The sequence below is a fragment of the Endocarpon pusillum genome (assembly GCF_000464535.1).
Source record: "Endocarpon pusillum Z07020 unplaced genomic scaffold C682903, whole genome shotgun sequence".
Taxonomy (NCBI): Eukaryota; Fungi; Ascomycota; class Eurotiomycetes; order Verrucariales; family Verrucariaceae; genus Endocarpon; species Endocarpon pusillum.
Window position 1 is genome coordinate 133,961 of NW_006913468.1, and position 13,753 is coordinate 147,713.

Sequence of the window (13,753 nt, forward strand, 5' to 3'; positions counted from 1 at the left end):
CCCCCTGGCGCGGCAACTAAAAGCGCAATCGGAATCGCTCAACACCACCCTCCACACCACCGACAAATCCTACCTGGACCGCGCCCTGGCCGGGCTGGACTCCAACGTCAGCGGGCTGGAGTCTGCCAGCAGAAAAATGGGGCTGTTGAAGAGGATGAGCGAGGGCCAGGGCTGGTGGGGCAGGATCATGCTGTATCTGTGGATCTGGGCCCTCTGGGCGCTTGCCTTCTTGCTGGTTTTCGTGGGGCCTAAGTTTAGATTTTGAACACCCTTTTTTTTCCCCCATGTTAAGATCGAGTTTTTATGGGGGGGGGGACAAATCGTGGCGTGAGCGAGGGACCACTGTTGTTGGGTGCTCTAGGAGGAGGAAGATGAGAAATACGTTGGACGAGAAGGAGAAGGAGAAGAGTGAGCGAGTAAGACGCACGGAAAAGTTAAGGACTAAATACAAATGGCCAGCAGCTAGAAATGCAAAGGGAGCATGACCGGGGAAAGAATTGACGCCTCGAATTTTTATGTGATGCAAAGTTCCTTTTCTGGTTTGTTTGATGATTGTACAAGAAGTCTGTCCCTTCCCAACTGATCCTTCGCGACCAGGAACAAACCCCCAACTCTGTCCAGCCGGCCGTGGGGGATACAGCCAAATCGCGTCCACACAACAAAGAAGATTCAAAGACATGAACATGGAGGTGTTCTAAAGCAAAGGATAATACTCCGAGTCCCTGTTTCCTAAAGCCTTGGCTGCTGGTGACGACCAAAGATACCAGTTACGCTGGAGACGAGGTGACGGAAAGCAAACGCGTGTGTGTGCAGAGCAGAAACCTGTCGCTGAAGCATAAGTACAATTTGTTGACTGTCCCCTTTTCCGATCCAAGACCCAATGCCTGAAGAAGATTTGGTCAAGACGACGCGGGCTGTTGGCGACAGTGGTGCAATCGCCGAGGTCATATGAGTCCACAAAGTCGAAGGTTTTCCTGTATGATGATGTCTGTAACAGAGTTAGAACCATTCATCTCTCAGGCATATATTAGTTTACGTACCGTTGACGGCAGCCATAACGAATCTAATCTGGGTGGTATCCGTAGCGCAGGTGAAGTGGGTATAAACTTGCTTTGTATCGTGTTGATTGAGGCTCACAAACCGGTTCAATATATAGTCACATGCGGCAGCATAATCGGGTCCACCTGTCTCCCAGTCAGAGGGACAGTTCTTGGGAGGATCCGGTACAAAAGGGTGCCCAGCAAACCAGGAATGCGTACCTTCATAATCTGGGAAATAGTTCTGCATCGGGCTCACAGGTAGCTTCTCTTTGAAGCGGTCAATCTTGTTTAGGAATAAGATGATACTCGTCTTTGTGAACCATCTCGAGTTGCAAATGCTGTCGAAAAGGGTAAGCGCTTCCTGCATGCGGTTGACCGACTCGTCTTCGAAAAGAAGTTGGTCGTATTCGGAGATGGCAACCAAGAAGAGAATTGTGGTGACATTTTCGAAGCAGTGAATCCATTTCTTTCGTTCTGATCGTTGCCCACCAACATCGTACATACGGTAGGTCAGCTCACCAATGTGAAAGGAGGTCTCTGTGATGCCGGTTGTCTTGACTCTGGAGCGAAGGATATCCTGATCGTTGGGAACGTAATCGGGCTGTGCGATGCGGGAAATCGAATCAAAGTAACTATCAATCAGGTGAGCTATCAGATCAAAGGGCTTGAAAAAGCGTGTGGCTAGTGGCTTACTATCTTGCAGAGTCATTGAGCTGGTACTCTCTCGATCGGCTGAAACATTCTTGTACGCCAGCATCTTTCCAGAGAGCCTCAACAGCAGTTCCGACTTCTGGAGCAAGGACATCTCCTTCGATCTGCGGTGGTTGCATGAAAATGGTCTGGACGTGGAACTCGGCTCGCGGGTCGTCAAGAGGCAGCTCTAGTGACTCCATGGCTTCTAGAATGACACGCATTGACTGAACAGTGTTGCTGTAGATGATTTCTTTGAAACTTTCTCGTTCTTCTCGGCTGTATCCGTTATCGTGGATGAGCTTCATCTGCTTCAGAATGGTCGATTTGCCTGACTCTCCAGCTCCTGCAATGATGTATCAGTGCCGATTTGGCTCCACAATCAATATTCAAGGTGTGGCCTTACCAAGGAGGAGCATTTTGATCTCATTCCTCTGGCTCATCTTGTCCTTTTTCAGCTGCGTCTCGATTTCTTCATTTCGCGCTCTGCCCTCCTTGTCCTCTGTGCTCTGTGTACAACCCATCCTGAGGAATTCAATACGTATGACAGATGGAGCGGAAAATGAACGATGACTTCAACCTGCATGATCATAAAAGAAGAGGTCAGCACACAGCGAAAGAGAGATAGATGAAAGAGGTAGAGCGGTGTGTTGATGGCGCAAGAGTATTCCGGATATGGCCTTGTCGGCGCAAGCTTGTGATATTGAAGGATGTATGTTCTTACCTTGTGCGCAGCCCGAAGGCGTAATATGCCAGTCGAGAGTGTATCTGCCTAAGCAGCACGTATACTACGAGTAGGCAGATGTCGGTTGTCTGATTGCTCTAGAGATTGGTAATGGGGGCGAAAGGGGATGAACGGGAGGTTGGTGAACAGCAAAGGAGCCGAGCCGAGCTCCTTCTTAGTATAGCGTTAGATGATGCGCCTCAACGAGTGAATAGCGGTGCAGTGACTGAGAACATGCAAAAGACCTGCAGTTGATTGAAGATCTCGGTGGAAATAGAGATCAATCTTTGACAATGGTTAGATGGTAGGCAGCGCAGTTCAGTTCGAGCCAGAGTAGGGTGGGAACGGAGAGGAGTAATTTAGCGGTGGATTAGGCAAAGGAAACCTAGACTAAGCATACATTAGTGACAATTCTGGCAAGGATGGGCCCTTTCGTGGTGGCTTCTTCCGTTTCGAAGCAACAAAAACTGCCGCTTCCCAGTAAGCTACGCTTGGCTAACTAACTTGGGTTGACTAACTGGCGCGAACGACTTAAGTGGAGTGGCTGCCCGGCGAGCAATGCGCAAGTTAGGCGGTCTGACCGCTCTTGGGTTTGAAAACCTGCCATTAATAATATGGTCACCGACCACCCCCTTGAACCAACATTGTCACTTGCAGCTCAGAGTCGAATAGAGTTCACCCACTACCCAAACATGCGCACTGCAGCTTTGTAGAATGTACATCTCGATATTCATGTATGACTAATGTTTTCGATGACATCTAGGCGCCATTCAATCTTTTGTCCTGTTGTCCACTCCGTACGTGACTGCTGATGTTATCTGTACTAACTGGGAGTCAACTGTTATTGATAGGCCATCATCGATCAAGAAATGACCAAGACCAGGCTTGTTTTCAATAAAGCGTTTCATCGACCGGCCACCCCGGCTGAAATCACAACTCTCATCGTCGATGACAGGCTACTTAGTGTTGCGTGACTTGTCCTCTGGGAAGTTTCAAGCCTCCCGCAAGTGCTGGTTACACGGGACCGGATAGTAGCTCTGTAACTAGCGGACGGTATAATTCAGAGGGCTGCTATGCTGAAGTCTCAGTCAAATCTTGTAGCACCTTCCCTTGGGGCGTTGTTGGTCGTCTTGTGCTACTCTTGGTATTTCGTGTACAGCAGGCCCATCAATGCTGCCCGTAAGCTTTTCCAGTACTTCGGAAGCAAGTGGCTTTTCGGATGTTTCTATTCAGCGTAATCAAGCGAGGATGACATCCAATGCCTTGGCTGGCAAGGGTTCGGGTTGGCCGTCCGATGCACAACCTCCTGCGCCCGAGAGATCTCAATAAGCTAATCATGGACCATGCTATCAGTCACTGCATCTTATCATGTATTTACGAGTAGCTGCACTGGATTTTTGGCTGGAGGCTCCCAGCATCTTCAGTGCAACCGGCACGCCCCGGGCCCAATGACCTTCAATGTAGAACAGTTCTTCCGCCAATCAAGGATTCCAAGTCAGACGCGGAGTTCTAACCCGTCATTACCGTTCCATTTAAATCAACATGGCGTACGAGATGTCGAGCATGAAGCATGTCGGCTCACACCGTATGGCATGGACCCCATTTGAATTGCACCATGCTGAACACCCTTCCAGCATTCAACCACAACCAGTCTCATGAAGCAGAACGAGAATATGACCGCCTTCGGGATCTGGCGCGACAGGAAGCAGCTAAAAGATCATCGTGTTTCGACAAGGTTAATCTTCATGCGCGTGGCTTGACATCAATTGTAACCTCGAACAGGCCCATCAAGCTTATGAGCGTAGGGACGCAGGAGCCGCCCATGCACTATCTGAAGCTGGAAAGAGGCATGGGGCTCAGATGGACGCCTATAACAGACAAGCCTCGGAGTTTATCTTTCGCGAGAACAATGCAGAGGGCCGTGTGGCCTCTGACACGATAGATCTCCATGGACAGTTCGTCGAAGAAGCAGAAGACATACTTGAGGAACGCATAAGATACGCTCAATCAACTGGACAAACGCATCTCCATGTTATTGTTGGCAAAGGAAACCATAGTCCTCATCACATTCAGAAAATCAAACCAAGAGTTGAAAAAGTGTGCCAAGAACTCGGTCTCCAATACCAGACTGAGGCCAACGAAGGGAGAATGTTTATCAACCTAACTGGTGGTCCAGCTCATTCACCGCCTCCCACTCATGCAGGAGGTCAACAGTATCCTACTCACTCGGTTTATCCAGGTGCACAGCAGCAACATCATCAGGCACATCGTCCCCAGCATCAACAAGCACATGGCCACCAAGGGCAGAACGATGAGGTGGAGAAGATGGTCAAGAAGTTCTTGCCGCGCATCCTCCGAAAACTGGAGAAACAATGCTGTGTTGTGATGTAATCTGTCTCAACTGACGTTGTTCGTGGCAATGGTAGAGTCTAATACTTTGGAGCTGAGGTCACAGTTGCAGAGAAGCGTGACCGAGCACTAATCTGCCCAACCCACTTCATCCCAATTTATATTCAATGACAGCTTGGACAGTACAGCGTCTCCCAATTTCTGCCGCAACGTCATCTCCCGTCGTACTCACAGACTGTACTCATATCGAGAGTATCACTTCCTTGGTTGCCAGCAAGCCTCGACTTTTGTTCTTGGATTCATCAGAATCGCACTCTCCTGGTAACAGAGCATCTTTGAGACGAACGCTAAGTAAGTGCTTCTATTTCCTTTAGGTGAACCTGCTCTCTTATCAACTATTTACCTGATGTACTGGTCACCTTCATCTACATTATATTACAATTCGCCTTTTACCGTCAAAGACTTGGTTCGTAGCTTACCTTGTTGACACCCTAGCAATATTTAGTTTTATTTGCTTTCATTTTGATCAATCTCTACCTTCTTCTGACAACAGCTCAGGTCCGGTGATTCTACACCTTTGAGCACCATCGTAATTGTATCTCAATCAAGATGAATTCAAAGCAAGCATCTTTTGACTATGCGAAATTCAACGGACATCAAGTCTCAAAGGCTGTTCTCATGCAGGGTTTTGGCATAACCAAGCCACAATGGGACAACATTGCAAAGATGGTCATCAAAGACCTGAGCAAGCACAAATTCACCGCACGCGACACATTCCAAGCTAAGGCTTGCAAAGAAGTTCAGGAGCAGGTCGCTGTTAACATCATCAAAGAGTTTCCGGAGCTATCACTTCATGTCTCGGAGCCATGGCTGAAAAAGGGTACCCTACAGATTGTCAGATCAGTACATTATGCTCGAAGGGTCAAGAAATCCACGCCATTGAAATCCAGACCTTCTACAGGCAAGGCTTCGACTTCTCCTTTGACCAAAACTATCGCCTCCCCAAGTACGGTGTCTTTCGATGCTGGACTTAAACGTATGGAGTCTCAGGACGAGCCCGGGTTATCCTTTGCGTCAGCCATAGCAGCCGCGTATGCTACAAGCCAGAAGCCAGCTGCCATCTCAGGTGATAATCCTACCTTATCCAACGGGTCAAAGGACGCACACGCTCAGCGCATCCTCTTCGATCCACGTGTTGCTCAATTTAAGATGCCTGATACGAGTCCTGCTCCACGTGCCACTGCTTGGGAGAAGAATCCTAAACCTCATGGTGATACCCCTAAGATGCCAAGCCAGATTACTCCTGCTCCAAAAAAGGATGTCCATCCAGACCTCAAAAAGATCCAATTGATTGCCACAATAGTCCAGGACCGGACAGATAGCTCTCTAATCAACCTAGGTGAGCTATTACTCAAACAGGATCGACTTGGGAAAGCCATCTCGTACTCTTCTCTGGAGGACATCACCGACGAGGACTGGGAATACTACTGTTATACTTATCTGCCAAGCGATCTGGAAAGAGGCTTTATACCTGGCACTGACAAGATATACTTTGACAACGGAGGAGATGAGATGGTCAGAGTCAAGAACGCAGCCAATTGGCGTGGAGCAATGGTTGCGATGCAGAAAGCAGGGCTTACGCAATTCAAGTTCTACATCAAGCAGCCAGTCAACAGTATGTCTATCCTACGATATCACTTGATAATGACTGACTCGTGGCAGGAGTCTACATGAAGATTGAGGATGACTAAGAAGGCAGCCATTGGGCTTTGGGCAGCGTCATAAATCTTGTTCGTGCTGAGCGCTTTTCCTTGGGATGAGGTCGCGTGATTCGCTCAAGTTTTCATACAGCGTTCGAGTGTCTTGCACTCAAGGACAAGCGCCTACGAAGCTTTCATTTTTTCTCTCTCTCAGAAGCAGGTCTTCTTTTCCTATCTGCATTATGAGCGATGTATCTAGGCTACGATGCTATCTCTCGCGGTTCTCGACAATTGCTTGATCTGGATTTCCTATCCTTCAGGCCGCTGATTCATGCACATGCGTGTTGATATGGCTACGCTTAATTTAAGTGCAGCAAAATAACAAATCTCGTCAATCCATCTCCATACGTCCACACCCAAGTGCCGTAAACTCTGACAACGAGGCCGCCTCCAGCCCAAACATTGATGATTCACGGGTCCAAAGATCCAGCATGTCTTCCCTACGTTCTACCGATCTCACTGATCCAACCTCCCTCCCCCTCCCCACTCCACCTCTTCTCCCCTGTCCAAAACCTCACCAGCCCCTCCGCCCCCACTCTTCCCTATACAAATTCGCGATATCCACATTGAGCGGGCTCTCCGCCACCGGATCCAACAGCAGTTGCTGTACAGCACTCAACGTCGAAGACAAGGTGTATAGTGGACTCCAGTGTTCCGTGGTCAGCAGTGTGAGGCAGATCTCGCCAGTCGAGAAGTTGATGTTGGGGTGGCAGATGGGGGTGAGAAAGGTGAGTTTGGGAGGGAGTAGAGGATAAGACGGTGGAATGGAGATGGAGAGGAGCCAGAGGCCGCCGGCATAAAGAGAGGAGGGGGGTCCTTTCAGGACGGCTTCCCACTGGAGCAGGTTGGTGTCGGAGGTGGGGCCAAGGTGGAGGAGGGCGGGGTTGGGATGGTGGGTGTATTCGGTGATTTCGTGGAGGAGACGCTTTGTTGCTGTGGAGGAGGAGGAGGAGGAGCCGGCTGTTGTTGTCGCTGGAGGGGATCTGCTTTTGGGCGGGGTTGCGGTGGAGGAGGAGTGCGATTTGGGCATGGTGAGGGTGAGGTGCGATTGAGAGGGTTGTTGAGAATGTCGTAGACAGGAGAATTGTTTGCGAATACAGCTCACTGAAGGAAAGAAATAAGAAACCTGCTGTTGGTAGTAACTAGTATTTGGTGTTTGTTGGACCAAAAGGACTGCCGCCTCTAAAGGGCCGTAAACTACTACGGTAGGAGGTATAAGTATTGTTAGCTTCAAGCTAGAAATTTTGTATTTAATACAGCCTTGACGGATTTACACTTTACTGGAACGACGTTAGCATGTATAGTTCTCAGAACAGAGCTAATCATCATGATAAAACACTGGAGTCCACTATACACCTTCTCTTCGATGTTGAGTGCTGTACAGCAACTGCTGGAGGATGCCGGGAGCTTGTATTTAAAAACTAGCCATTTCTAGCTTACGCTAACTCTTCTTATGCCTCCTTCAGTAAGCACATTCTACTAGCAGCTACTCTACTTTGTCTGACAAGCTTTCACCGGCATTGGTTAAGCAAAGCTTTGCATCCAGCTCCTCCAATCTAGCCTGAGAATGACGCCGCCTATGCTCCTGCTGTTCAGGAAAGCTCAAGACTCATCAAGCATTTGCGCGTCGTCGGAGCCTTCTATCAGACTTGTGTCATATCTGTTGGTCGATGGATGACAATTATATACACTACAGGGATCATCATCCAACATGGATGGAGATTCCTCGATATTCCCAGCTTGCTGAAAGCGTAGCTCACTTACAGCTCAATGCCTCACGATCCAGCCAATGACCACAACACTTGCACCGATTCTCCCCAGATGCCTCGGTCCTCCGCCCCCAAAGCGGCTACATCAGGCTAGAAGTCGCTTCAACTATGATGTGTGCACCTGGAAATGACTTAGATAAAAATTCTAAGACTAGGTGTGTAAGCTCTTTTCATTGTCACATGTGTTCTCAAGCATAGTTTATTACACTAAGCGATATATTTCCAGACTCTTAACTGGGCCCGGTCTGATACGTTTATTGCATATCTGGTCTTAATCAGCTTGTCTCCAGGTCACGCTATACTTATTTTCATGTGTAAGCATGTCCGGTGTCGAGGTGGCCGGAGCGGTTATGGAGGCTGGCACCTGTGTCAAAGCTCTTGTCCACTATTGGAAAGGCATGGTATCATGCACCTAAAGAAATCGAGAATCTGAAAGAGCAGATCCAACTGGCAATTGATGTCTTGCAGGATGTGGAGCAGACCTACCAGCAGTTCACATCAAAACCACAGGAAGAGCTAAAGCTGCCAAACGCTCTGATAAGTGCAATCACACAATTCAAGGGTTTAGTCCAGAAAATCAAGAATAAGTTTAGTGGCAGGACTCGCCGTATCAAATGGCTGGCGTTGAGGTCGGATATCAATAATAATATTAAAGCTATAATGGAATGTTATGCTATATTTCAACTCTCGATGCAGACCATGCATATGAAGCTTCAACAACAGCAAAGCACGAAAGAGGATGTCAGTAAGTTGCAAGAAGCCGTCGACATGAATCAAAGATGGTCAATATTTCGGGATAATATCGATTGGCTGTTTGAGCCAGGAAGCGTGGTGCAAGAGCCTGAGTTTCGGAATGAGCTTCAGAGTTGTCGGTACAGTGAGCCCAGATGGATATTGGAGCAAAAGGGGTACGAAGATTGGCAGTTGGACTCCCCAAACACATCAAACTGGCTTTGGGGACTTGGTCGCCAGGGCGCGGGCAAATCGACCATAGCTTCTTTCCTTGCGCACGAATTACGACACAGGAAAGCTTTGACTCGGAAAGATTCGCGATTAGAGGTCCCGCGTTATACAAATCCCAGAGTTACGATATTCTATTGCAGCTACTCAGAACAATCTAAGCAAGACGTAGACATGATGTTCAGGTGCATCAGTCGTCAGTTGCTCACACAGCTCAGGACCGTGGACCCTTCGAAAACTCTCGAGAAAAGTGAACTCGTCAATCAGTTGCGGGATCACAGCATACGGCAGGCCGAGATTGCACATTCGGATGAAAAGGAGTTTCGTCCCGTGGACACAAAGTCTCTACTCGTTGAATTACTACATGATTTTGCGCGTCCATATATCATTATCGATGCCCTTGACGAATATCCAGGAAGTATCGGTGAGCTCTTGGACCAGTTAGTTCAGCTCTCTGCAACCTCCGTGAGACTGTTCGTGACCTCAAGAAATGGAGACGGAGGATTGATGGAAGACCGCGCTGCCAAACTGAGAGCAAACATTCTACATATCACTCCTTCAGATGAAGAGATTTGTTCCTATGTTGGACCAAGGCTTGAATGGATCTGTGATGGGAAGGACAACTATCTGAGCGCTCGCTCAACACTTGTGGAAAGACTCCAGAATGAGCATAAGCGGAAGGCAATAGCACAGAAGATTACTTCGAGCGCCGATGGGAGCTTTCTACTTGCTACGTTGCAGATCACTACCCTGAGGGACTCAAGGGATGACGATGAGCTTGAAGAACGGTTGAACGATATGCCAAGTTCACTTGAAGGTATTATCGATGATGCAATCAGTCGCATAGAAAAGCAAAATGATCGTGTCAGTCGTTTTGTTGGTCAGAAAGCGCTTCTCTGGGTGACTTGCGCAAGGCGTCCACTCACGGTACCAGAACTAGCTCAATGTCTGGCGACATATCGCTATCTAGGGCTTGGTCTTGGACCGGCAAATATTCAAACAAAAGATTGCCCGAAAGCAGAATCGCTCGTTGAAGCAACAGGCTATTTCCTTCACATCGAGGAGAATACTACGACAATACGGGTCCATGAAGCGATACGGGGGTACTGCAAGCAAAGCGGTGTGAGAGAGCGGTATTTTGTAGACGCTGAATATGAGATGGCTCAAGTCTGCCTTAGATACTGGACTCTGGACAGCTTCTCTTCTGGACATTGCACGTCTGAGGAAGAATGGCGGCGCCGATGTCAGCAATATCCTTTTCTGGACTATGCGGCGAGCCATTGGGGATCGCATATGAAACTAAGCCCGCAAAGACGATTTCTGAATGATCCGAGATATCCTATATTGGAGTTCTTAGATATGACAGGACCAATCGCATCTGCTGGTCAGGCTTTATGGCCCAACCCAAACACCTCAGCCCTACCGCTGTACGCGCCTCAAGCCCATGATTGGCCTTCGTTGAAGCAGAATAGTCATCCCATTATGCCAGCATTACACTTATTGTCATACTTCGACCTCCCTCGTATAGCGGAGAAGTGGATCGATCAGGCAAAGAAGGAGGTTGACCAGCCTTCGCACCAAGGTGTTACACCATTGTTCCTAGCATGCCAACTAGGGCGGCAGGCCATGGTTGAGCTTCTGCTGAAACACAAAGCAAATCCTACCCGAGGAACGGGGCACAAGCCTTCAAGCCTCATCCCAGCAGTACGACACGGTCATGTAGAAGTCGTCAAAGTCCTGCTCCGTCACGAGCCAGCCAGCCAACTTGTTCGCTTGGGGAATGCTTGGCAAAGGCAACCACTTAGTATAGCAATTGCTAATCAGGGGAAGGAAATGGTGCAAATTATCCTTGGTTTCTTGGACACCCTTGACGACGGCGAAATTCTCCTTCTACATCAAGATGACCAGGGATACGGCCCCCTCCATGTGGCCGCCAAATGGAACAAGACTGATGTTATAGGGATACTTACGAAGCGTCCAGGCGGAGAAGCTCTTCTACACCAACGCGGCAGGTATTGGCAAGACACCCCGTTACATTTAGCCACTGTGGCGGCCAATGGGGAGAGCATCAAGACTCTCATCAAGCTCGGAGCAGGTCTTGCTGCAACCCAATCACAAGGTAAGACACCACTACATTTAGCCACGCAATATCCCGAAGTTCAGCATGCTAGTATTGTCAAACTTCTTTTGGAAAGTGGTGCGGACCCAGGTCTGCAGGATAAGAATGGAAGAACGCCAATACATAACGCAGTGAATCATGGCCATGCTGGAATCCTCCAGACAATATTGGATGATGGACATACAAAGACTGTGGATGTCCAAGACCTAGATGGTCGTACTGTCCTACATTGCGCAGTGAATGACCGGAAAGGAGACTACTTAAGAATGACTCGAATGCTTCTACAAGCAGGTTCAGATGCTTTGGAACAGGATGGAAGTGGACAAACTGCCCTTTACTATGCTATTGCAAGTCGTGACAGAGGGCTAATAGACGCTTTTCTCGATCATCCTCAATACAAGAATGAGATCTTGTTTATCGGCATAAGGTCGGACCAGCCGTGGCTAGTTGAGCGTTTGCTCAGTGGCCCAACAGGTACATGGCCTCCTCTCCACCAAGGCCAGACGACGGTCCCCACGTGGCTGCGCAATCAGGTTCTACCGAAGCTGTCCATCTCACTCTTAGGAGAGACACGAACAAGGAGTCACTTGAAAAGGGAAATGCTTGTGGTAGAACGCCTCTAGACGCCATTCATCCAGTGTTTCCCAGCCGAGACTGATGCGCGAAGTCCGCCGTTCTCTAATCAACATAACCAAAGCAGACGATGACCATATCTAAGCCCAGGTTCCTTTGATTTTCGCCGAGGCTCACCTTCTCACTCGAGCCAGCCATCCCGAACAGTCACGATCAGGGTTTCTCTGATCTAGGGTCTTGATTCCACTTGTTATGGCAGTTGTATCAGGTTCGAAGTCTATAGACTTTGTGATGGCGCATCAAACCGGCCGAGCACTGAGCTCATCCACACTATCCATGCAACGTGCAATAAGGAGTAGCACAGCACTGTCCCTGGGATTCGATGAGATGTTGAATATGGACACCTTAGGAATGGAATTCAACTGCGGAAAGAATTTGCTGAAGCAGGAAGTTAAGCAATTCCTACAAGATCTGAGACACGGCAATGGAGTGATTGCAGTCACCAATCAGCGCTCTTAGAATGGAGCAACATAGTAAGGAACATAGTAAAAGGGGTGCCCCATTTTCACTGCAGCATGGGGCAGCTCATTTCAGCCCACAGCCGTGTAGCAAATTGTCATGATACTGGCATCGGTCGTAAACTAAGAAATTAGGTGGCGTGAGCCAAAGTGCATAACTAGAGCTGCCAAGTCCCAGGCTCAGCGACACCAAAGAGGCCTGTGCAGGGATGCCCTGGGGAGCTTGGTCCCAGCAGTGAATATCGTGACCCGACCTTGAATGTACAAACTGGCTGGTCGAGATGCGCACATCCAGAGTCTCCAAGGATACGACTAAAATATTCAATGCACTTTCGCCCAACCGTGTTCGACGCTCTACCCGGCAGGCAGCAAGGACAATCTCGACGTTCACTCTGGGCCATGCTGGCAGCATCAATATCAAGTCAGAGGATACACAAGAGAGCTCCTCATTGGAGTCTGCGCCCGAAACCAATTTCAGCACCGATATCGAAGACAGCCTGACCGCTCCGAGATGTTCACACAAGCGAAAGAGAGGCAGCGATTCTCCTGCAACCACGATTGCCTCAACCGCGACCGGCCCAACCACCTCGAGGACACGGATCTCTCCTCGCAAACGACTCAAACCAGACACCAGCCAGCCCAACAACGATGATGCCGCCACCGCCACCACCTCGTCCCCAAGCAGCTCCCGAGCAAAAGCGCTCCCGAAAACTCGCGCCCGCAAAACCACCCTCCCAGACGGCAGCGAGCAGATCCAACCCCCCTCCAACTGGTCGACCGTCTACGACATGATCAAAGCGCAACGCCAATCCAACCCCACCGCCCCGGTCGACACCATGGGCTGCGAAGCTACCACATCCTGACCGCGCTCATGCTGTCGAGCCAAACCAAAGACACCGTCACCGCCGCCGCGATGCAGAGACTGCACACCGAACTCGTTCCGCACTCCCAACCCCAAGACGTAAACGAAACCGAAACCGAAACCAAAGCCCGCAAACCCCACAGCAGCAGCAGCAACAGCACCCTCACCATCCCCAACATCGTGTCCAGCAGCCCGCAACACCTCGACTCGCTAATCCGCACCGTCGGCTTCCACCACACCAAGACCAAGCACCTGCAGCAGACGGCCTCGATGCTAGCGCAGCAGTTCGACAGCGACGTGCCGCGCACGCTGGCGGAGCTGCTCTCGCTGCCGGGCGTCGGCCCTAAGATGGCCTTCCTCTGCCTCAGCGCCGCCTGGGGCGTCGACGC

At 49.5% G+C, this 13,753-nt stretch overlaps 6 protein-coding genes across 6 annotated transcripts; 4 read left to right on the plus strand and 2 right to left on the minus strand.

The window, feature by feature from the left end:
- Positions 1-729: 729 nt before the first annotated feature.
- On the minus strand, positions 730-2,254 carry EPUS_02626 (Guanine nucleotide-binding protein subunit alpha; the record flags this gene model as incomplete). Its single annotated transcript, XM_007787549.1, has 4 exons — positions 730-974; positions 1,041-1,672; positions 1,734-2,076; positions 2,137-2,254. The coding sequence occupies 4 exons, from the start codon at positions 2,252-2,254 to the stop codon at positions 730-732; spliced, it is 1,338 nt and encodes a 445-aa protein (XP_007785739.1).
- Positions 2,255-3,996: 1,742 nt separating this feature from the next.
- Positions 3,997-4,845, plus strand: EPUS_02627 (uncharacterized protein; the record flags this gene model as incomplete). The annotated part of the gene is made up of 3 exons (XM_007787550.1): positions 3,997-4,039; positions 4,089-4,189; positions 4,237-4,845. The coding sequence occupies 3 exons, from the start codon at positions 3,997-3,999 to the stop codon at positions 4,843-4,845; spliced, it is 753 nt and encodes a 250-aa protein (XP_007785740.1).
- Positions 4,846-5,412: 567 nt separating this feature from the next.
- On the plus strand, positions 5,413-6,554 carry EPUS_02628 (uncharacterized protein; the record flags this gene model as incomplete). The annotated part of the gene is made up of 2 exons (XM_007787551.1): positions 5,413-6,478; positions 6,526-6,554. 2 exons carry the CDS (start codon positions 5,413-5,415, stop codon positions 6,552-6,554), a joined length of 1,095 nt encoding a protein of 364 aa, XP_007785741.1.
- A 523-nt stretch (positions 6,555-7,077) lies between these two features.
- Positions 7,078-7,593, minus strand: EPUS_02629 (uncharacterized protein; the record flags this gene model as incomplete). Its single annotated transcript, XM_007787552.1, has 1 exon — positions 7,078-7,593. The coding sequence occupies one exon, from the start codon at positions 7,591-7,593 to the stop codon at positions 7,078-7,080; it is 516 nt and encodes a 171-aa protein (XP_007785742.1).
- A 1,059-nt stretch (positions 7,594-8,652) lies between these two features.
- On the plus strand, positions 8,653-12,069 carry EPUS_02630 (uncharacterized protein; the record flags this gene model as incomplete). Its single annotated transcript, XM_007787553.1, has 3 exons — positions 8,653-8,733; positions 8,801-11,838; positions 11,886-12,069. The coding sequence occupies 3 exons, from the start codon at positions 8,653-8,655 to the stop codon at positions 12,067-12,069; spliced, it is 3,303 nt and encodes a 1,100-aa protein (XP_007785743.1).
- A 714-nt stretch (positions 12,070-12,783) lies between these two features.
- EPUS_02631 (uncharacterized protein) lies at positions 12,784-13,365 on the plus strand (the record flags this gene model as incomplete). Its single annotated transcript, XM_007787554.1, has 1 exon — positions 12,784-13,365. One exon carries the CDS (start codon positions 12,784-12,786, stop codon positions 13,363-13,365), a length of 582 nt encoding a protein of 193 aa, XP_007785744.1.
- Positions 13,366-13,753: the final 388 nt, after the last annotated feature.